The 24309-nt window shown below is 38.6% G+C and overlaps 1 protein-coding gene across 10 annotated transcripts in view; it reads right to left on the reverse strand.

Annotated features, from left to right (window-relative positions):
* Nucleotides 1-24309, reverse strand: part of LOC138349466 (protein AF-10-like) — an 83856-nt gene that overhangs the window by 53779 nt on the left and 5768 nt on the right. For 7 of the 10 annotated variants that reach the window (XM_069304083.1, XM_069304082.1, XM_069304086.1 and 4 more), the window contains 3 exons: nucleotides 22670-22749; nucleotides 12166-12360; nucleotides 4020-4217 (listed from right to left, as the gene is read on the reverse strand). In XM_069304083.1, coding sequence (XP_069160184.1) covers nucleotides 4020-4217; nucleotides 12166-12360; nucleotides 22670-22749 — 473 coding nt within the window. Of the gene's footprint in view, nucleotides 1-4019; nucleotides 4218-12165; nucleotides 12361-22669; nucleotides 22750-23085; nucleotides 23237-24309 lie in introns of those variants that run through there. The other 3 variants (XM_069304084.1, XM_069304089.1, XM_069304092.1) reach the window with 2 other exon arrangements.

Below are 24309 nucleotides of genomic sequence, written 5' to 3' on the forward strand. Positions count from 1 at the left end.
ATTTACCTTGAATTATATAGTTGCCCCTCCTTGTTTGATTTTATGCTGTTTGAAGAGCAGAGGTATAATTGCTAAAGATGGAGGCAGTATATGGTGATGATGCATAGACCCTGGTGCCCTACCAACACACTTCCTAATCTTATCAGCCATTATTGAGGTACTTTTTATGGATAAACAACTGAAATAGTGCATTATTAGCACTGTTCTTCAGGTACAGAGTTCAGAAAAGGTTTGCATAGCTAAACATAGGGCTAATATTTGCATTTTAAGGCCATTCGTAAGATCGGATTTTTGTCAGTAGGTTCCCCTTGCATTGTGAAATTTGTGAGGCAGTAAGAGATTTACTCACAATTGTTGTATAAATTAAGCAAGCAATATTTAGAACATACTAAATACATAGGCCTAATAAGCACTTTCATCACATAATTCTCAATGATGATAATATCTTAACTCTTAAAAACTCTTAGAGAGATGTGAAAGCACATGTGAGGAGAGGTCTGGGAACCTGAAACCCAAAAACAATTCAAATCTTGGTGCTCTCGAGAAAATTCTGCCACACTGTAATAAAAGACATTCTACTAACCTCAAAGCATAAGTAGTGAGCACAAACTGCCCAATATCTAAAATTATATCAAACATACCTATTAGGTGATCTGATGAGATACACTAGTTAGACAAAGGTATTACAGATATATTGTGCTAAAAATTACATACAGTACTATATTAAGGCCTTACCCCCTCTCATATTTTTTTAAACTGATGCTGAGATATAATCTAGTGAACTCCAGATTATTATCTGTATCAAGAAACCTTAAAACAATTTCCACAACGTTTCCACTTAAAACTATGCTAAAATTCAAGCCAATTTAAAAAATAAAAAAAAAAGCAAACTACACCGACCATTTCTTAGGCTACTCATTCCCTACTCTCCCCACATTTTACCAATGGGTTTACACTAGGCATGGGCAGTCTCCAGCCTGCAGGCTGGATCTAGTCTGTACAATGACATTTGGTTCAGCATTTTACATATGCCATTAATATGTAGGTAAACTTATCAAAAAACTAGCGTTACATGTAATGAAATGCCATTTTCTGGGTGAGACCCGTAGGCTCCCGGAGCTATTCAGGCTGATATGTATATCATTAGACTTTGGCATCAGTCAGTGTGAAAGGAGTTCTAGGCTTACCGGAGACAACGAACCCCCTCAGAGAGGCACGAGGAACAATGGCTTATAGAAAAACACATGGTATTTGGAGCATTCTATATCTGCCATCAACCGGGCCAGGCATCCAGAAAGGTAAGTACCTCAAAACAAACCCCTATTCTGGTTAAAATGACAAAAATAAACTAATGAGTGAACAGAACTCCCCAAATGAAAACGAGCAAATGAGCATGACATCATATGAGTCACGCAGCATGTCTGTGCAGCTTCCCCCTCCCCTGGAGGGAGAAAGGGGAGCCCCAGACCCACCGTGCCAGCAATCCACCCTTCAGTTCGAGGCTGGATGTCAAAATACGCGATAAACCACCAACCGGAGGGGATGGGGGTGCCAGGGAGCCTCCGGATTTCACCCAGAAAATGTAATTTCACTGCATTCAATGCTGATTTTCTGAGAGGGAACTATCATCACCAAAGACGAAGGCATACCCAGGAGGCGGTTGGTGCTTGCACCTCAACTCGAAGTCAAGAAAACAGGCTGCAATCGCTGACCCAAAGTGACATGCCCAACTAGGCCCAAGAACATTTACAAGGTAGCGTGCAGCCAGGACCCTGTTCGACCTCCAAAAACCCCATGCCCTAATGTCAGTCCAGGACATGTTACCGAAGACAACAGCCATCACAGCAAACTTACGAATGTCATGGGCACGGGGATAGACCACAGGCTGGCTAGACCGAATAACCCTCCTGATGACCTGAGACCCGAACCTGAGAACAGGGATGAAGGGAAACTTCATCAACCCAAAGCACTTCCCAGGTCACAGAGGCCGTGGCACGCAAATAACGATGAAGAGCCGCAACCAGATCCAACACATGATGCACCCCCCCGCCTGACCAACTAAGCATCAAAAACCCAAGGACCCCTCCAGAAAGCAGCAGTTTCATTATTTGCCAGAAAAAAAAAGGAGACAGCAGCAAACGAATAAACTCATCACCTCAACCAAAAGAGCAGAAACCCTTGTGCCGGAGGAGAGCATGAAGCTCCCCAACCTGACCCCCAGAGGCCAATACCAACAAGAAAAGAGCCTTAGAAAACAATCCGGAACCAAAGGGGCCACAACAAACTGAGGAGAAGACAGGTAAGAGAGCACTCTGTCCAAAGATCAGGATGGCTCAGGCGGCGCCTGAGCAGGCTGGAGGTGAAACAACGCCCGAGACAACTTGCGAAACGGTGCAGAAGTAACATCAATACCGAAAGCAAGCTGCAGCGGCTCCACCAATGCCGCACGATACGAGGCGACAGTATTCAACATAAGATGACGGTCCTGAAACAGCCACAAAAGAAAAGACAAAATCACCTTAACCGAAAGCGAAGTACAGTGATAGACAAAAAAAACGGAAGGACTGCCAGGAATCTTCATACTGCCGCCAAGACGAAGCCCGCAGGTGGGACACCATCATAGAAGCCACCTGATCACCATACAGATGGTGATGGACTCGAGTCACAATCACATCAGTCAAGAACTGAAGGGTGGATCACCGGCACGGTGGATCTGGGGCGCCCCCTTTTCCCTCCCGGGGAGGAGGGAGCTGCACAGACATGCAGCGTGGCTTGTGACGTCATGCTCGTTTGCTCGTTTTCATTTGGAGAATTCTGTCCACTCGTTAGTTTATTTTCATCATTTTAACCAGAATAGGTGTTTGTTTTGAGGTGCTTACCTTTCTGGATGCCTGGCCCGGTTGATGGCAAATACAGAATGTTCCAAATCCCATGTGCATTTCTATAGGCCATTACTCCTCGTGCCTCTCTGAGGGGGCCAGATTCTGGCTCATGGTTCCCGGTAGGTCTAGAACTTCATTCACACTGACTGATGCCAAAGTCTAATGATATACATATCAGCCTGGATAGCTCTGGGAAGCCGAAGGGGCTGTCCCCAGAAAATTATTTCAAAAGAATTCTAGTATAAAATATTGGATTATATATTTACCTTAAACTAATGTTTGCATGTGTGTGTACTGTAGATTGGCTCAAATAAAGAAAAACTGAAGTCTCATCCCTGGCAATTATAAGCTTAGCCATAAAAACAATTCATGTAAATTTTCAGCTCATTTCAGACATTTACTGATGTCCATAGGCTACATAAATATGTGATCAAGTAGTAATTCCAAGCCACCCATGACGTAACTACTAGAGGCTTGGTTTTTTTTTTTAATGGTTTGCCCAAAAGGGGTGATACCGTAACACAAGTATCCAGGCAGTGGCTCACCTCAGTGTGTGAGCCAGTACTAAACACTTACACGGTAGCACTGTTAAATATTCACTTGTTTCCCACTACCACTAAATATCTATAAAGGTGCCTGAAATTTTACACAAATTTTTTTATTTAATACACCTTAGAAGTTCCAGGGGTAAATACTTGCAAATTTGAAAAATAAAAAAAAATGGGGGCATTCTAATAACTGTCAAATAATGTCCATATTATTTATGGATTTATCTATTTGAGGATTTATCTGTCCACACAACTAATTTATAAATTCCTCTTTTCTTTCTATTTAAATAAATTTACAGATAAATACCTCATTACTTGCATTTTTTACATCCAAAGCAATGGCTATATTTTAATTTATATGCTAGCCAATAGACAACACAACATCTACATTACACAAAGGCTTCGATCACTTCTACAGAGTTTAACGTGTTAAAATTTTCATAAATAAAGAACTTGACAGATTCTACATGTGGATACCCCTCAGAACAAAAAAAAAAACATTGTGTCAACAATTTAAGATAGAATACAATATGTGGTATCTGACAAATTATTTTTCAGACAACATTAATAGGAGAGAATTTCCACTTACCAGCTTTGAGAAATGGTACTGGCAATAGCCACAGTATTTAACATTATCCAAGTAGTTTCCTGCCTCCTCACAAAGCAAGCCCATAGACTGTGCACACGTTACATGAAAGTGCTGCTTACAGCCTGACTTATTACACTGCATACATGCACCGATGATGGCTCTGCTTTCTTTACCACCCTCTTCACAGATGTAGCACGACTGAAGGAAGCAAATAATCAGTTATAAAGAAGTTTTCCTCCATAACTACAACAAAATTTTTATTATTAGTAATTAATGTAAATCATAAATTATGTACACTACGGTTAATGCACAATCACTTAGCACGGTAAAAATATACAAAACAAACCAACACAAATACACAATATTGGATCATAAGCAATGAATGAATTAAATAACTTATAAAGTATGAAACAATTTGAAAAAAAAAGAGATTAAAAACTACAAACACATCTTTAGAATTTAACTATATCTAAAGTTAAACTAGTTAAATATTTTTTTACATTAATACACTGTATTTTAACATGCGAAGCTTTAATCCTTTGGCTGCCACACGTCCAGATCAATGTGCTTGGGTACTCTGCCCCCTTCCCTAGATATCCTAGATTTACCAGTCTCCGTGGTGTAGTGGTAAGACACTCGCCTGGCGTTCCGCGAGCGCTATGTCATGGGTTCGTATCCTGGCCGGGGCGGATTTACTGGGCGCAATTCCTTAACTGTAGCCTCTGTTTAACGCAACAGTAAAATGTGTACTTGGATGAAAAAACGATTCTTCACGGCAGGGGATCGTATTCCAGGGACCTGCCCGAAACGCTAACGCGTACTAGTGGCTGTACAAGAATGTAACAACTCTAGTATATATCTCAAAAAATATATATATATATATATAAATTTACAACTGAATAAGTACATTGAGTTCTAAAAATTGAATCGAATTGTTTATATTTTAGATTGATAGACTATGCAGATATATTAACTATTCAGTCACTGTGAACCTATTTCTTGTAGTACAATCTAATCTACAAAAATAAAGACATGTTGGAAAAACACCACACTAATCCCCATTCCCAAAAGGTACTAAGTTCTTCCAGTACAACAATACTTCAATGTGTGGATTTTCCAAATAATTCATGTATCTACATATATATATAGATATAGAAATACAGTATGCTAAGAGAGAACTCTATCAACATCAAAGACCCAAGGCTTTGCAGCACTCTCTTGTTACATACATAAGTGGCATAACTGGCCGGCCTTTCACAGTGTTCAAGAGAAAACTCGATAAACACCTCCATAGGATACCTGATGAACCAGGCTGTGAGCTGCCATTTCCAACACCCTGGTTGGCCTGATGACCAATTAGAAGGCCTGGTTAGAGACCAGGCCACAATGGTGTTAATCCTTGGAACCACCACAAAGTAACTACAAGGTATATACACACACACACTGTGTATGAATGTGAAGGAGTTAAAAGGAAGCAAGTCACTCAATTAAGTCACTCACTCACTCAAATCAATTAAGGATAAGCTTGGAGTCATTGAACTTTCTAAACATGGCCGTGCCGATGTGAGTGTTGCGTGAGAATTTGCAGAAAGCACAAGTGTTTGAAATTGGGTAAAGAAGAGATAAATACATGCAATATAAGCCTTTAAACAGTTATTTTGGAGTTAGGTGAATGTACAGAATTTAAATCCTCCGGCGATCAAGAGAGCTGTTAACACCCCCAAGTTGAAATTTCTGTTAATGTCAAACTATTTGATTTATTTCTATGAAGATGCTGCCATAACAAGGTAAATCTATGTTTATTATAGGTGGAAATGTGAATAAAGTTGGTTCTGGTACAACAAAAAAGTTATTTTGTTTATATTTTTATCAGGCATCTTAAGGAATTTGGATAATTCAGATCTATGTATGATTCAGATTGGGGTCATCCAAATTTGTGAGCTTAGACTATATATGTATATATGAATGTGTAGTACCTAAGCCTTTGCCTTTCCATTGGACAATTTCAGTATCGTGGAAAGGGGGAACCACTGCATGGGTAACAGCTTCTCCTCCATATCAACCTACCCTGGCTTTGCACCCTGGAAAGGACACTTCAGCCTCGACAACCCGAGCGCAACTCCCGTCTCCCAAGACTGCAGGACGCCTACTACAGTGGCACCTCAACTTACGATTGCCCCGACTTACGATAATTTCGAGTTACAATATAAATTTGATAGAAAAATGCGACGCGACTTACAATATTGTCGCCGACTAACGATATGCGTTGATACACGTTCGGGTCGATTGAGCGCATGGTTCCCGGTCACGCGGGCCGACCTGCCTCAGTTTACTAGAGCTGCCAGCTTAGTGACAATCACACTTATAAGAAATTCCATTTTTGTGGTGATTTTTTTACTTTTTGAACATAAAACATTATTATATATCATGCCATGGGTTCCAAGAAAGTCAGTGATAAGGTTCAATATATGAAAACACATGTAAGAATGACCATAGAGGAAAAGTAAGATATCATACGTGAACAGGAAAATGGTACTCGTGTTGAACTAGCTAGGCAGTACAACAAATCTTCAAAGGAGGAGGCGGCGGCATTAGAGGATGTCCCTTCCTCATTATTTAAGAAAATGTGTACAGTGTGGGAAGAACTGTAAAAGTTTTGCTGAAAAGAATCATCCAGATAAAGCTGTAACAGGTCGTTGCACTGATCTTTTTAATAACAATGTGATGCCTCACTACAGACAAGTGTTGGAAAGAAGGGAAAAACAATCTTCAATGGAACGATTTCTAGTAAGAAAATCAAGCAGTGAGCCAGAAACAGGTCCTAGTGGTATGCAGGCAAAATGTGCCAGTGTGTGTACCCCAGAGAAGTCCTCATTGCCTGATGTTATAATGGAAGGGGACTCCCCTTCCAAACAGTAACACCTCTCCTCCCCCCTCCTCACTATCTTCCATGCGCCATCAAGAGTCCTCCATAAAAGTAAGACAAACATATGTGCTGTATTGTAGTTAGAGAAAAAATTGTATTCAGTATAAAATGTATTTTTAAGTTAATATTTTTGAGGGCGTGGAACGGATTAATTCAATTCCCTTTATTTCTTATGGGAACAATCGTTTCGACTTTCGATATTTCGACTTACGATACGTCTCTGGGAACGGATTACCATCATAAATCAAGGCCCCCATTGTACTACTATTACCCAAGTGCAGTTACAGGGTAAGAGCTGTACTCGTGGTATCCCATCTTCCTTATAATCTTTGTCATATAATGCTTGAACTCTGCTGATGGCTTTGGCATCCACAACCTTCACACTTAAATTTTTCCATGTCTACAACTTTGTTCACATAAGGAAACTTTCATATATTTTTTTGGCACCCTTGTTTCCTTTGCCTGAATCTATGGCCTCTTGTTCTTGTATTTACCGGTTTAAAAATTTCCTCCCTATAAACTGTGTCAATGTCACTACTGTATTTTGTAAATGATGATCATATCACCTCTTTCCCTGCTATTTTCTCAACTGAGGTATATTTAACGATTTCACTCTGCCTATTGACTACATGTTGATGATTCGGAGGATCAACATCCCTGCAGCCCAGTCTCTGACCATGCCTCTTGGCTGCTGGTCTGATCTCCTCATAGCTTTTGTTTTAAAGCTCCTGAAGCTATTTAGTAACATGCCTTTGCCTTTTTTTTTTTTTTTTAGTTTGTTGATACACTTCTTGAGATATAGACATCACATAACAGTTGTATATTCTAATTTTGATCTAATGAATGTCGTGAAGTTTCTTTAGTATATCAGAATGTCTGTCTCATATTTTTCCATTTTTGTTGTTGTATGTTATTGGACATTTATGATTTTAATTGCCTCAGACAGGAATAGAATCCTCAAATGTCTTTATTTCAATATTCCAATAAATATTTCTAGGAGTCAATCTAATAAAAAATGATAATTATAGTCTGGCTTTACGAGTATTTCATTCTCATCCTCCACTTGAACAACACTAACAAGAGCAGTAATTTCATCTTCTGTAAGATCATACCTAATATTGTTTAAATCTTCCTGTAACCAATCCACAACATTAATAATTTGCAGGAAAATCAATTGGAGCACTGAGGTGACTTGAACTCTGGAAGCTTGTACTGACTTCCTGTGGATTCAGTGGAATCCCCAGGTTATATAACTTATATCATGTTGTGGTACAGGGGTACGGTGCACGGCTGGGAGTACCCTGATCACTAATTCAAGTCACCTCGGTGCTCCACTTGATTTTCTCGTTGATATATATCACATTAGTATGATTTCTTTGTGTATAATAATTTGCATTGTCTTTATCAATACAGTACTATCGTCATCTTTGTTACAAGTTTTATCATCATACCCCCCATAATTTCAACACGTAAAGCACATTCTATTTAAAAAAGCTCTCCTGCCCAGAAAGGGAGAAGAGTATCAAGCAGTACTCAAGGCAGGGAAAGTAAAAGCGATTTGAAAAGGAGTTGCAATGTGGTGGCATCCCTAAATTTAAAAGTTCTCGTAAACCACCTAAACATTTTCTTGGGTGATGCTACATTTGTTGTCATGCTCTTTAAACATTAGGTCGTCTGATATCATCATTCCTAGATCATTTACATGTCATTTTCATTCAATGAGAAGATCTGTTTGCATCATACCTCATATACCCTGTATCAAGTTTAAACTTTTCATTCTTTCCTCATCAAAGTAGCTGGAATTTATCACTGTTAAATGTCATGCTTTTTTCTGTTGCCCACTAGAAGATATTACTGATATATGTTTGCAGGCTTTCAGTATCTTCTGCTGAGGCAATATTCATGCTAACTGTGATAGGCATGAAGCTATGATAGGTATTTTTGTCTATGTGTGAAATGAGAGTAAGAAAGTAGTGGTGCAAGGACAGAACTTTGAGATAGAGCTTTTCACTGTGCTCACGCTTCATTTTGTTTGGTTTACTGCTAATCTTTGTGACCTGTTTGTTAGGAAAGTGCTGCACTTAGCAAGATGTTTCTTCCACCAACATTTTGTATGCTCTCACTATAGTCACAATTATCATATACCTTTACAAAATGCATATAAAAAATTTGCATTTTTTTCAGTGCTTTAATGATTTTGTCAAAGTGGTTGAGTAATTGCAAAAAGCAGGATTCCTGCTGACCTCAATTTTCTATGAGAAAATCCACCGGGGCTGCAAGGCGACATGAAACCACAACCAAGGCACTGCCAACCACATGCTCAACCACTGTACCACTACTGACTTGTTAAAAGTCTTTCAACCGGATTTCTACTGAAATCACAGGAAGTCTGGAAGCCCTTCCTGAAGCCAGTCCAAGTTTTACACATGACCTTGTGACCCCCAAGAACTCGGGTGAGAGGTAAAGTAGTTTAACACCGTACGCCCCAACTTCAAATACTGTACACAGAAAATCACACTAATGTAATATACATCAATGAGAAAATGCTATGATTTTCTCAATTTTCTAGTTCCTTTTTTCTCTCATAGAATTAGAGATTTGACTCCTAATTATCCTCTCCCAAGGCATTTATAATGTGTAGTATTAATGCAACAGGTCATTAGCTTTTGCCATTGACCTGTTATTTTCTCCCTCATGAAATGGTGCATATTTAAGGGGCCGTCTGGTTATTATAATGAAAGTTGTTCAATGTCAACCAATATTAATTTTCTAGTTGTATATGAAAAGTGCTTAAATTGTCCCAAGTTTCAGTACTGCAGCGTAAATAGAAAGGGAGTTTTTTTTTTTTTTTTTTTTAACGTTTTTTTACACATTTTCAAGTCCACACTTCAGAACACACGTTTCAGATATAATTATTCTGTGACACTTTTCTGACACATTAGCATATAATAAAGGATTTGGGGATTTAGAATTTCCAAAACATCTTTAGTTTTCCTAATACAAATGTTCAAAGTTCCCCAAATTTTTTTTTGCAAATATGGCATGTTTATTGCTATTATAAAATCAATAAATGAACTTAGAGAAAAATGAAAGCCCCCCAATGTAGAGACATGCCCTCCACATATACTGTGTAAGTTTCATGTAAATTGAATAAAAAAGGAATCAGTTTTGTAAACGTTTGTGTCAATTGAAAAAAAACAGAAATGAATAAAGTCTAAGGTTCTAAAATCTGTGGCTGGGATTGACATCAACCAATTTTCTCCAAAATTGGCATCCTTACAGATAGGCTTACGTACAGTCAGGTGTGTACGTTTGATGCAAATCGCCCAAAAAAAATTAAAAAAAAAAAAAAAAAAATTAAAAAAAAAAAAAAAAATCCTTTTTTTTTCCTTAAAATTTTTTTCCAATTAAACTAATTATAATATTTGTTTAATATATGCTATTGTGATAGCAAAGAGTCGTAGTTATGATTTCAGTTGACACTTTTGATTGATAATCGATTTTGACCATTTTTGCATAATTTTCAACACTACTTCAATATTTTTTTTCTCCCTTCCTATTTATGCTACAATGCTGAAACTTGGACCAGATGAAACACTTTTCATATAGAACTTGTCAAAAAAGTTTGATTGAAATCGAATGAGTTTTCATTTTTGCATTTTTGGACCCAGATGCCAACCAGACGCCCCCTTAAGTGCATCTGGAATCTTTACAGTAAGCTTTTCCTGGATATTACACGGAGTGTTCAATGCTGCTGATATTGTATGCACACAGCCCACTGTGTACCAGAACCTAATTAAGAATGAGACAACAGTCAGGGCACCCAGAGGTGGGCAAGGTCTTGCTACCTGGTGATAGTTGGAGTACCTGGGCAACTAAATGTGACATGTAGCTCGGAAATATTGTTTCTTCAATGTACAAAAGTGTGTTCTGTCATTTGCCCAACATCAATTAAAACATCAATTTTGGGAATAAATCAGCAGATAAAATGTAAAGGAAGTTCTTTTACAGAAGAGGGGGTTCATAATGACTCCTTCATTCAAACAAAGACATCATTGTATTTATAGTTATGAGGGAAAGTAAACAAAATTTTTATACCATTTTGCTACATTATATTTGTACACTTTTTTAAGTGCTAATATAACCACTCATAACTTGACAAACCTCTAATTTGAAAATGGTATGCCAACCACATGTATATCAATCTAGACCAACCCACCTAACCTATTGAAGTCGATGTTCATTAGTCCAAGAATGCATACAAATTGAGTCACTTAAATTCCACTAAGGCACTCCAGTCTGAATGCTGCCACTCAATAGTGTCCAATCTGTGTTGTTATTACATGTGACGACAGACTGAATATAGTAGAGTGCTTTACAACACAAGATATTAAACTATACAGAGGATTTTTTTAGTCCGAGTGCAATGGGAGGAATCTAATCCGGTCAGTTTTGGAAATACATGCTTGAAGCATTCGGATAATAGTGTAATTTCTGACAATAATAAATCTCAACAAATTATTTTCTCAAAATACTGCACATTATTTGTGCCCCCCCCCCCAAAAAAAGATGGATAAACCTCATGGGTTCAAAATCAACTGTTCCATCTGAACAGTAATCCACGGTGCATGTACGGTATAGTATATACAAACACCAAATTAAAATACAGTGTACTGTATTGAAATGGATGAAAAAGTGATACAGTACAGTACTTCAATGTGTCCTAAATTGGACTAGACCAAAACATTTTTTCCATTCCTAACGTACGAGCTTAGTGTTTACTTTCTTCATTGATATTACTGTACTTTATTCTTCAGTTACTCTGCATAAGTAATGAATGGTACTTCGCATTCAGGTAAACTGTTAGAAATGTTCCAAGTATCCCTCTTCAGCAAAATTTTTGGGGTGGATTATCATGATAAATTCAAACAATTTGTTGACATTTTTTAAATAAAATTAATTTAAAGTTCTGTAATTCTTTAAAATATTATTCTAATTTAGTTAAATTTGCCTGTGGAACATTATCTTGCAGCCACAGGATTAAAGTGCATGCTTTACCCATTACAGTATTACTGTATTGTACTTGTAAAACAGGTAATTATGCAACCATTTACTATTCATGACTAACACAGATGGCTACCAAAACTGAGAATACAAATAAATACACATTTTACTAATGCATAAACAAAATATTTCCACATTTATGTGACTTCTTCCTACCTTATTGAACCTCTCTTGTGGAATGAGTTGGAGCATGATGGGCTCCATGGTGGTGACGTTTCCAAAGCGCACCTCAGGGATGTACAATGCACACACCACATGTGCCCAACCACCCGAGTCAGTACGCTTGAGGGCGCCATCTTTACTCGGGCACAGTTCGCACCTCTGCGAAAAAATGCGCCTCCCGCCTGAGTGCTGGGTGAGCGGCCATAGGGTAGGTGTCAGTGGGTTTGGGGTGCCAGGGTGGGAGGGACAGGAGTTATGGCAGTATCTTGGAGATAAAGAGCCAGGACTCTGTGGCTGACATTGATATCACTAGGAACAAACACGTGCAACACAAGACTAAATGTCCCTATCTGACTATAATAATACATTAAACTTCCTATAAAAGTCATTGTTAACAAATTTTCAGTGCAGGTACAAAAAGAGTGCTCTGTCAGTATTAAATTAAACCAAATATATTTATGCTGAATATGAAGTTGAAGGGGTGCAGTGATTCGTAGGAGTCCATGCAATATCAGTGAGAAAATAGGAATACAATACCAATGCAATTCTACATAGAAAAGTTTAGGCAGCTATAATACTGAAGTACAAAGTGGGCAATGAAGATGGTCAATAGAACTTGAGAGAGAAGTTATAGTTAAGATTCTTTGGAAGTACTATACTGTACAGTATTTGCTGGTATTGGCCAAAAGAACAGTCTCAGCTAAGCAAAATGATCTACAAAACATGTGTCACTGAACTAATTTTAAAAATATAAACATACCACTGTTCCAAATTTAATCAAACTTTTTTTTTTCTGCAAAGATTTTCCTTTTTGGTACAAATAAACATGATACCCAAAAAAACAGTAAGACTCATCACATACAATCTTGTGTTGTGTTGATGTATACAATCTTGTTGTATACATCAACTTATGGAATTCAATATTTATAAAGAAATGCAAAGTGCCAGTAGCACAAGCACTCAGTATAGTGTGGAGGAAGAGCTTGGACACGGGGTAGTTACCAGATGTGCTTAAATCAGCAGACATAGCTCCTCTACACAAGGGAGGGGGCAAAGCATTGGCAAAGAATTGATAGACCAGTTGCACTTATGTCCCACATAATAAAATTATTTGTGAGAGTGATCAGGAGTCAGGTTACCAGTTTCATGGAAACAAATGACCTCTACAACCCAGGCCAACACGAATTTAGAGCAAGAAGATCATGCCTCTCACAAACTCACTACAACAAAATCACTGAGGCATTAGAAGAAAAACAGAATGCAGATGTGGTATACACGGACTTTGCAAAGGCATTCAATAAATGTGACCATAGAGTGATAGCATACAAAATGAGGTCAATGGGAATAACTGGTAAACTAGGACGGTGGATACTCAGTTTTCTGTCAAACAGAACACAAAGAGTAACAGTCAACCATATAAAATCGAGCCCAAGCAGAGTTAAAAGCTCTGTGCCTCAGAGCTGCGCCACTGTTTTTCCTTATTCTCATATCAGATACAGTATAGACAAAAATAGAAGTCACAGCTTCAAATCATCATTTGCAGATGACACAAAAATTTGCATGAAAATTACCTCTTCTGAAGACATTGAAAAACTACAAGCAGATATTAATAGTTTTCGACTGAGCAGCAGAAAATAACATGATGTTTAACAGTGATAAATTCCAGGTATGTACTCAGGTACGTTAAAAATGAGGACATTAAACATAATACAGTACAGGGTACAAAACAATCAAATTGGCCCATGGAAGGAAAGTAGCATATAAAGGATTTGGGAATAATGATGTCTGAAGACCTAACGTTTAGAGAGCATTACCAAGCAAATATTGCGTCAGCCAGGAAAATGATAGGATGGATTACGAGAACTTTCAAATTCAGGGGATCCCATCACAATGGTTGTACTATTCAAATCACTTGTGCTGTCCCGTCTTGAGTACTGCACAGTACTCACTTCTCCCTTCAGAGAACATATACGGCATACACAGACACGATAAAGCACCTAAATTATTGGGATCTACTCAAAGCTCACCAAATGTACTCACTAGAAAGGAGACGAGAGAGATATCAAATACCCTACACATGGAAAATACTGGAGGCCCCAGGTCCCAAATCTACACAGTAAAATAACAACATACTGGAGTGAACGATATGGAAGAAAATGCAGAATAGAACCAGTGAAGAGCATGGGTGCCATAGGCACAATCAGAGAACACTGTATAAACATCAGAGGTCCACGGTTGTTCAACATCCTCCCAACGATTCTAAGAAATATTGCCGGAACAACCGTGGACAACTTCAAGAGAAAACTAAATCATTTTCTTCAAGAAGTGCTAGACCAACTGGGTTGTGGTGGATATGTGGGCCTGAGGGCCACTCCAAGCAACAGCCTGTTGGATCTAGCTCTCAATAGTCAAGCCTGGCCTCGGGCCGGGCTTGGGGAGAACAACAACTTCGAGAACCCCATCAAGCAGGTAAGCAGGTAAATCAATACTCTGGCAATTGATGATGTCCATACATACAATATACATGGTCAAAACAAGCCAAAAACTAAGCAAATTTTAAGACAAACTTAAGAAAATGTAAAACTTATAAATATAAAATATATATACTGTATAAAAGAACTGTATGATAAAGTACAGCACTGCAATAAAGTATAATATTATTACACTGTGCATGCAAAATAGAACCAGGTAATTTTAAATACAACAGTCCCTAACTCCAAACCTAAAATATGGGCGACTGATGAAGAACTTGTACCTCCAAGGATCAATTTCTAAACTACACATGCCTGCCTGAACATGCAAAGTGATTTAAAGAATCTCCGCTAATCCATCTATGAAATGTTGGGGATTAGAAAATATTTTATTCTCCTCTAATCTAATAATAATTCCAGGGAGAGTCTAATGGAACATACCCTTGACAGTATATTATTCAGGCAAGTATTTTTTTTTTGGGGGGGGGAGGGGGCAAAACTGGAAATATACACGAGTGTACTGAGTCCAAAACCCTATAACCAGGATGTGCTGTGCTTGACCTAACTCTTCATCAGCCTCGGTCATCTTACAAGAAATCATAAATGTGGTTGACTGCAAAGCTTTGAAAGTTTCTACCTTCAATACTTAGCTTTGAGTTTATCAAGAGCATAAATTAAATTTAAAGGTAAATAGTTAAGTTTGTAATAATAACAGATGCTGTATTAAATTATAGGTAGGTACTATTTATAAATGAAACAAGATATACATACATGGTATACACTTATAGCAAAAAAGGTTAGACACTAAGGTAATTATCTCAAAACACTAACATGCATTCAGAAAAAAATTACTATTTTCAACACGATAAATGGTAACAGGATACTTTTAATGTTCCATACATACAGTAAATCTATAATCTTGAATATAAGCTAGTATTTTTGAACCTTAGGCATGTGGTATTCTCAATAAATGCATGATTCCAATTACTGTTTATTGAACTAAAAACATCATCAATGATGAAAACACCTTTACACTAGAGATACAGTACCATGTAAGACAATGGTTTACTTTATTTTAAATAATCTTATTGTCACAATATTTTGCAGTAGAGTAAAAAGTGTTTATCACTGACAAAATAAAGAAGAAAATTTCTATTAAAGAGGACTGTGGGTACAGAGGTGTATACAGTACCATACATAAAAAGAATGAAGAGCCACCTATAGCCTTGAGATGGAACCTTAACCCTCCCTTTGCAAGGATTAATATGCTGAATATACTAATACATGAAAACATACATATTTTAAGAGGGCAGTCAACGTACTTACACAGTACATCTAACCATTTCCATCCTAAATTTGAATTAAAAAAATGAGTCAAGGTGTTACAAAAAACATAAAGAGTAATGTAGAGTGAAATGAAACACTTCAGAGCCAGTCCCTCGATTGTTCCCCAAGCCAGAGCCTTGTAGCTAACACAGCAGGTTCTTTGCAAATGGTCTTGATATAAAATTGGAGTGGGGAGATGCTGGAGATGAACTCAATCCACCACTGAGCAACCACTCTCTAAAAGACAAGAGTAAAACAAACCACTCAATACCCTTCACAAGCAATCACAGGAATCACAAGGATAACATCATTATCTCTTCAAGCAGTTGGAGATGTATACCTCTAGCCTACCCTCCTGGATCCAATTTATTTTATCTTGGGTAGAGGATGAAGCTGCACTTCTCAAGGTACATCCAGCGTAGGACTTCCACATAGCGAAAGCCAGACAGTGTTTGAAGGTGTTCTTCTCTTCTTTGGAGTGATATAAAGCTAGGTTTAGAATCATCTGAATGTTCCTAGTTACAGTACCAGATACCCCAGACTTTTGGCTTGGGAGTAATACACAATAGTATGGTCAAAAGCTGGGTGGCAAGACTTTTTGTCAAGTGGGTATGATAGTTCAACAGTTTACTGAAGAACAGTTGTATCATCTAGCAAAAAGTCTTTGCTACTTTTGTGCTGCAGACGTTATGTGTTGGCCTTTACATTTGAAGATTCCTAAACTCTCACAGGGTTAAATTTTAGCTTACACAAGAGCATTAAATAGGCTTGCAGATATCCTAAAATCATAGATACACAAGATTTTTACCACACAGTATAAGGAGTATCTGTTGCAAGTAACAGAGTTGAGTGTGTTGTCAGCTGTGCAGGCATTTCTCAAACAGTTCGCTCCATTACTGAGGGATGTTTGGGTGGATTTCATTAGTGCCTGGCTTGCTTTCTCAACTGTTGCCTTCTCTACAGGAACCCTCACTCATTGTTCAACTGCTCCAGTCCTCATCATTTTAGACTGTTATTTCTGGTGAAAGAGGGTCAGAGAATCCTTTCCAAGGCTAGACTGGCATTCCAACTGCTTTAGGGCAAAGGGCAAAACCACTGGGACCAATTCAGTAACGTGAGTACAACTACATTTAAATGGATTGCTTTGTGCAAACCCCATCCATTGCAAAAGAATATTAGTTGTAACCAACCTGAGCTATTTTGGGGGAAATAAATTCAATCTTTGCTTTATTTTGCAAATTTGTTACCACAATTATGTTTTTATTGTGGTAGTTCAAGTACTTCTTATTCTATTGTTATTCATCATAAACATTTTCTCCTTTCAAACTTGAAACCAAACCAGTTTGGTTTCAACTGTCCTATGTGCTCTCATTTATATACAACACCACCACATTGACTTATAATTTTGAAGCAATACCAATATTTTTAACCCTACATATCCAGGAAGAGGGGGGGGGGGGGGGACTTGCTAAGCAGTAAACCAACAATGAATGTAATGAAACGCCAGTTTCTGCGCGAGCCCCGGAGGCTCCCTGATGCTTCAGGGAACCGACGGGGTTCCCCACAGAAAACCTACTTCCCATTCAATCTTGGTCCTGAGGGATCAGGACATAAGGGTAATAACTGATTTTGAAGAACCATATCACACACTGCCTAGGCATTCATCTGTATATTCGTTTTGCATACAGTCATCTGAATGCGCTGATCAAGAAATCCTGATGAGGGTATGGTTATGGAACAGAAGAATGTCCATTATGTGTGTGTAAAGAGACAAACTTGAAAGAAGAGGATCACTACATCGACAACAGAGTATTTCACATGCAGGTAGGAGTGGTCATTTGATCATCTAACATTTAAATAAGGAGCGTGGAGATACTGAATGACAAAACAGGAACTGCATATTTAAAAAGACCTGAAAGGAATTAAATGATGCCCATTAGCTATGTAATACTAATAATAGCAGTCTTAAATGCTTGAAGAAAATGTCTGTAGAGCACTATAAGAATAATACAGAACACTACATAACTACTTAACAAAGAATTAAGTCAACACTGAGTATTAAATTTATATTATATATTCCCTGGATAGTAAGTGTTATTTTATTTCTTATGCCTCCAAAGTATAGAAAATGATCATTATTACCCTAAATCTTTGTTTTGCCCTTCGCCTCAAAGAGCTTAGGAAAGACATCTTGAAAGTTACTTAAAGGCTGCCAACTCCTTATCTAGAGCTGTGAGATCAAAGGCCAATTTGAGGAGAATAATGGCCATTTTCTATACTTTGGAGAATAGGCAATGAGAAAATAACTACCCAGGGACAAAAATTGTATTACATGGTGTAATAGGTTGCATGAGAGAATGGAGAAATTGCAAGATGACTATTGAGTTGCCAAGTAGTCTCTACTACCATTCTCGTTTTCATCCTAAATAATACAGTAATTAGTACTAACATTGTTACTAAAAATTAAGTTTATACAGTACATACCGTATCAAGATTCACAGCAAGTTCCCGTTACACGTGAGAATTAACACACAATTTTAACACTAATGTGATCTTTCAATATAAACACTTGGTTCAGGAAATCAGGCATATCGTCAGACTTCTAAAAATGTTATAGATATAAGAGGAAAAATCAAATGTTGAATGTAATGAAAAACCCTTCTCTGGTTGGCCTCCAGTGATTCCCCGAGCCTAACTCTAGTACCACCAAGTCCCGGGGCTCAACACACCAGGCCTCTGAGGCCTATCAGAGGCCTGGTGTGGCCTCTGATAGGCCTCAAATTGTGGCCTACTGGAAGCCACAATCAGAATCTGGCTCTCTCTACAAGGCATAGGAAGCAGATGATCAGAGATCAACCACAAAACTGGAGAAACCCAAATTTGAAAGCATAGATGCAACAAAACAAGCAACTACTTGCAGGAAATTAGGCACCATACATAAACACTGCAAAAGATTGTTACTAGGGAGCTATGATCAACCTTAGATAGCAGCCCAGGTTATTAGAAGTTTCAGTCAGCCTCACACCACACACACATGTAAAAAAAAACATAGCCCCACGAGAAAGAAGAAAACAGGGTGGCAGGTATAGAAAGCCACTGGAGGCTTACCAGAAAAGTGAGTCATTTCGTTCTATGCTTGAAATTGAAATAAGTTTACTGAGGTATAAATACACACAAAGGGATGAGGTAACTCAAGTTATTCTCACATGAAGGGAAAATAGACATGAAGGGAAAATAGAAACAACAGTGACAAAAGGAACACAGTCCTAACAGTGTGAGGAGCACACAAAAGACTGAACCACAGTTAGAGGACAGAGTGCATAGCAGAATCCAGTTGGAGCACATTGAACATCCAAGACAACAAGAGAGAAGACAAATCCCCACCCAAATATAATGAGAGAGGCTCTGCCATGGCCAAACAAGATGGATTGAACAGTACAGGCAACCATCAGAAAATACAAGGACAGAAAAAGCAAAACCAATGGTGAATAACTCAAAGGATATATGTGAAAGAGAGGAACAGGACAAGCCACTACACAGTGATGCCAGGAAGACACCAATGTGACACTAAGAAGCTTGCAACCCAACTTTGATGCAGGAGACAGGGCACAAGACCAAGAAACCCAATACACGAAGAATGTGGGAGATACTCAAACAATTGAGGCTGGCCATGCTACCAATTCTGTGAAGAAGCTGATCAACAAGAAGAGTTAGGATAGGACAATAGGTAAGAAGACCCAGAAATTAGGGCCAAACTGGCCACACAGTCGCCAGAAAAACAGGGTCCTCAACCTAGACAACCTAGGAAAAAATACCAGCTTGACCAAGAAAGAGGTAAAGCTAAGCCCACCATATATAGGACAAGCAAAATGAGCCCCTCAAGAAATGGCATCCCATAAACTGGAAGCTGCCAGGGCCTCGTGTAGACAAACAGGCCAATCTCCAGATGCTCAGCACCACAACTGGGAACAGTCTGAGTGCCTAAGGAGAGGGCACCTAAAAAATCAGAAGAGCATAAGATAACACAAAACTCACATCAGGCAAAACACTGTATGTGCTACACAACCCTGGAAACTGGAGAAGGAAAGCATTCTCAGCCAGTTGTGGTTCGGTGGAAACCCATCCCACAAGTGGAAGCCAGACTAATAACAGCGGCAAAAATTCCCAACAGGAAAGCAGAGTATCCGCACCGCCAGGTGCACAGAGGTGCAGCCTCAACAAGGTCGAACAAAGGAGAGAAAGGGACATTAGCCTTAGCAACTCAGACTAGACCCTGGTGGGGTCTCGCTGGGAAAAGAAGTGGGTTAGCTGGGAAAGAAACAGATCCCTGGTCAGCAGACAAATCAAACAACTGCAGGTCAAAAGTAGCCAGTCACTGGGGTAGCCCAGAACGTGGATCCCTAGTATCGTTCTCCAGAAGGCAATGACAGCAGAAGACCAAGAATAGCGGTCTGGGGTAGATTTAACTTCCTAAATGCACATCTAAAATTTGATAAATGTATCTAGTATGCATTAAAAAAATCCCAGAAATATTTCTTTCTATACTGTAATTGTTAGCCATCTTTTGGACTCTGTCTACCAGGAGCCATTTGCATATGTCTGTTCTGATTCTAGCTTTTACTTCACGTGAATATGTTAATATGCCTCACTTGTGTGGACCTTCAGTAAGTGTTTGCCTTGAACAGCATGAGCATAATTTGCTTCCCAAGGTGCCCTCTGGCATTACCTCTGTCTGATCAGGGTTACCTTCCTTGCTGGGTTTGGGTGCTTGTTCTTGAGAGGCAGTTTCCTGTGTAGGATGCCTTGCCCTAAGTATTGCATGTGACCCCCTCTGTAAGACTCAGGGTTAGGGGCAGTCAAGATTTTTTTTTGTGGGTGCATGAGGGATGTTCACATGCTGTCGTCTTATGTCCGAGACTTCCATCCTTATTGGCTTTTCCCCATTTCTTTATGTATGCAATAGCAACCTTCATTCATTCCATACATTATCATTTCTTTGTGCAAAGAAGAAACAAATATGATACCATTGATTTAATACCAATCCATTATACAGAATTAGTCAATACAGCTTATATATATTCGGTACAGAATTACACTTTTGTCTGGAAATAGTCAGTGGCAAATTTGTAGGCAAGATTATACTGAATGTCCAACCATCCTCTAAAAAGAAGATTGTGCACACAGCCATTTTCTTAATCCTTACACTGTTCCAATGTATGTATGCTCCAAGTATGCTCCAACTGCCTGGAGGTGATTTAAGATATCTCATTTTATTAAAATACCCCACCCATTCAAGGGACGGGGAGATGTCATTTGACACTAGAGACCTCTGCCAATTATTTGCCATATTTGGACAAAATCCCAAGTCTCTTGGGTTCCTTCTCCAGGGCCTTAGTAAAAAGAAGCAGATCATGGCTGGTGCATCACCATCTGGTGACCAAACATTCAGGGAAGCCATGCTAAGAACCATTGAACTTTTTTTTTAAAACAGCTAAGATCTATTTACAGGCCAAATGTGTGCTATGTGCAGTTATAATATTTGGGCTTAACATATCTATAACTATGAGAGAAAATGTCTGCCTATCCAAAGTTGGAGGCCAGATGCTTGGGACTAGTCTCACTCAAATTTGTAGGGAAATTGGTCTAGGGTATGGGATGGACATAGGCTAATCAGGGTAGACCTAAGTTAAATACTTTAGGAAACATTACTATAGTAATTATAAACACACTTGGGTCATTTTCAGGGAGTCTTTTATCAAATGTAAAACATGGTGTGTGATTAATATGGTTATTACCGAAAAGAAACAATAATGAAAAAAGGAAAAGAGAAGAGAAGACAAGAGAAGGAAAAGCAAAACAACAAATCCACAAGGGACGTGACGAGGGTTCGAACCCTCGTCACGGCCCTTGTGGATTTGTTCATTTGATGCTTCACGGTATTGTGCTTTCTGTGTGTAAAAGCAAAACATCCGAGACATACATTCGTTTCAGTGTTTCTTGAGGGGGAAAGCATGGGAAAAGGGGAAGAGAGGACTAGGGTAGGGACAAAGAAGAGAGGTGGAGATACAGAAAGCTAGAGATAACTAGATATATAGAGACAGCTAAAGAGATAAGTAGAGATAGAGATCTAGATAGATAGAAATAGATATAGACAGAGAGAGAGAGAGAGAGAAAGAGAGAGAGAGAGAAAGAGAGAGAGAGAGAGAGAGAGAGAAAGAGAGAGTGAGAGAGAGAGAGAGAGGGGGGGAGACAGACAGACCGGAACCCTAGAACAAAAGTGAGGGACTCGGGATTTTTTTTTTTTCAAGATTAGGGGGGATGGTTACTGGAGGCCTGAAAAAGCCGATGTGAGATATGTGTACCTGTGGAAGCTTTAAAATCTTATGTGTTATCTTAAATCCTCTCTAGATAAGTAGCGTAGGTTTGTCAGATATGCCACAGTCACCCCTGGATGACTCTCACAGCAGAAGGGTTAACCAAAGTAATATACAGTATATACAAAATAAATTTCTGGATGACCTATTTAAACAAGATTATCTTGGCAAGCTTTGATATTAAGTGTTCTTGTGATCAATGCCAGCCACACAACCCTCAAGACACATCAACATTAATTATTGTATCAACCTTATGTACAGGGTACATCAACAAATTATAACAATATTCACCACAACACAGTCTTGAGAGGAGCTCATGGTACTTACAACCCTAGCTGCCCGTTCTTGACTCTCACACTTGCGACAGAACCAAGCTCCAGTAGGCACGGTAACTATACCATAACAGGCTGAAAAATACAGAAAAGTTTACTAGGTGGATGTTCATGAAAATGAATTTCCCTAAATAATGTTTTGATAGATTGGGGCTAATAAAGTAAATTCCCCTAATCTAATAGGGAAAGTATGTCTCACATGGCTAACTGTACATTTTTTATTAAGAACCAAACTTGATTGAAACAAATTCATGTGCAGTTCTTTTATAGCTGATTGCAGTGTTCACTGCAATCAGCTATTTACAGTATAAGCAAGTCTAGTAATTAATCAAATGAACATCTACTCTCCAGTATATGGTCTAAAGCTAACTGGAATAACAAATCTATTATACTTAACATTCATTTGCTTACCATATTTATATATTCGCTCTGCCACTGTCCTCTAACTAGGCATTACGTACCTCGCATCCATTCCATTTCATTGCCATTTTTACCTGTGCCCCTATCATATTAGCTACAATTGTCCTTTGCATTTACAGGCCTAAACTCAATATGTAAAAAAAAAATTGTCACAAAATCTTTCCCCCAACTTTGAAATGTACACAGGATTCCCACATTGTTTCAACAAGCTACGTTAACCTAATCTAAAAACAGTTTTTATTATGAAACAGAATGCTAGTGAGGGAGGGAGGGAGGGAGGGAATTATCAGGGGAAAACACCAAGCCATTATGACTATATAGCACTCGGAAGGGATCAGGATAAGGATTTAGGATGGGATGGGGGGGGGGGGGGAGGAAGGAATGGTGCCCAACCACTTGGACAGTCTGGGATTGAAAGTCGACCTGCATGAAGCGAGACCGTCGGTCTACCGTCCAGTCCAAGTGGTTGGGCCCAGAATGCTAGTGAAATACACCACATTTGGTAGAAATTTTATTTGAAGATATTAAACAATACAAGCTTTGTATAGTAGAGGCAACAAAGCTAACTAAAAAAAGCATAAGGTGCTGGCTGACAATGATGAAGGGAAATACCAAACTGAAAGTAGACTGTATTCTAACATTTACCCTGTATTGGCTTTTATCATATGCTGTATGTTCAGGCCCTGATAGTACAGGTAAAACATTATTGGATAATCTATTTCCAAATAATGTCTTCTATAAATCGGTTTTGTTTTTTCTTCAGTGACAAAGTTTTCATGGCAAAACTCTGTCTGCGGATAAAATCTCTACCCAACACGCTGTCTCACTATGAAGTGTAAACAATGGTGTTTACACTTCTTGCCAGGAGAATAAAATTTGTTGTGTGGACTGTCACATTACACCAAATAACTTATTAAACTCAAGGCAAAGATTAAAAGTGTAACATGACATGCTTATAAGCAAGTACGTTATGAATAAAAATGCACAGTATGCTCCGGTGTATTGACAATATCCTTTATATGTCAATATGACCCATGCCATACAATGCATCTTGCAAGCTATTCACTTAACTTTTGGAGAGCAGCCTTCTTTAAATGTGTCTTTACTATGCTAAATAGGCCTATACGGTTACATTATGCTTACTTAACACCCAAAAAAATTAACGACTGCATTGCCCAACTTTTGGGGAGGAGTATTCTTTAAATGTGTCTTTAC

Source organism: Procambarus clarkii, chromosome 51 (genome assembly GCF_040958095.1).
Source record: "Procambarus clarkii isolate CNS0578487 chromosome 51, FALCON_Pclarkii_2.0, whole genome shotgun sequence".
Taxonomy (NCBI): domain Eukaryota; kingdom Metazoa; phylum Arthropoda; class Malacostraca; order Decapoda; family Cambaridae; genus Procambarus; species Procambarus clarkii.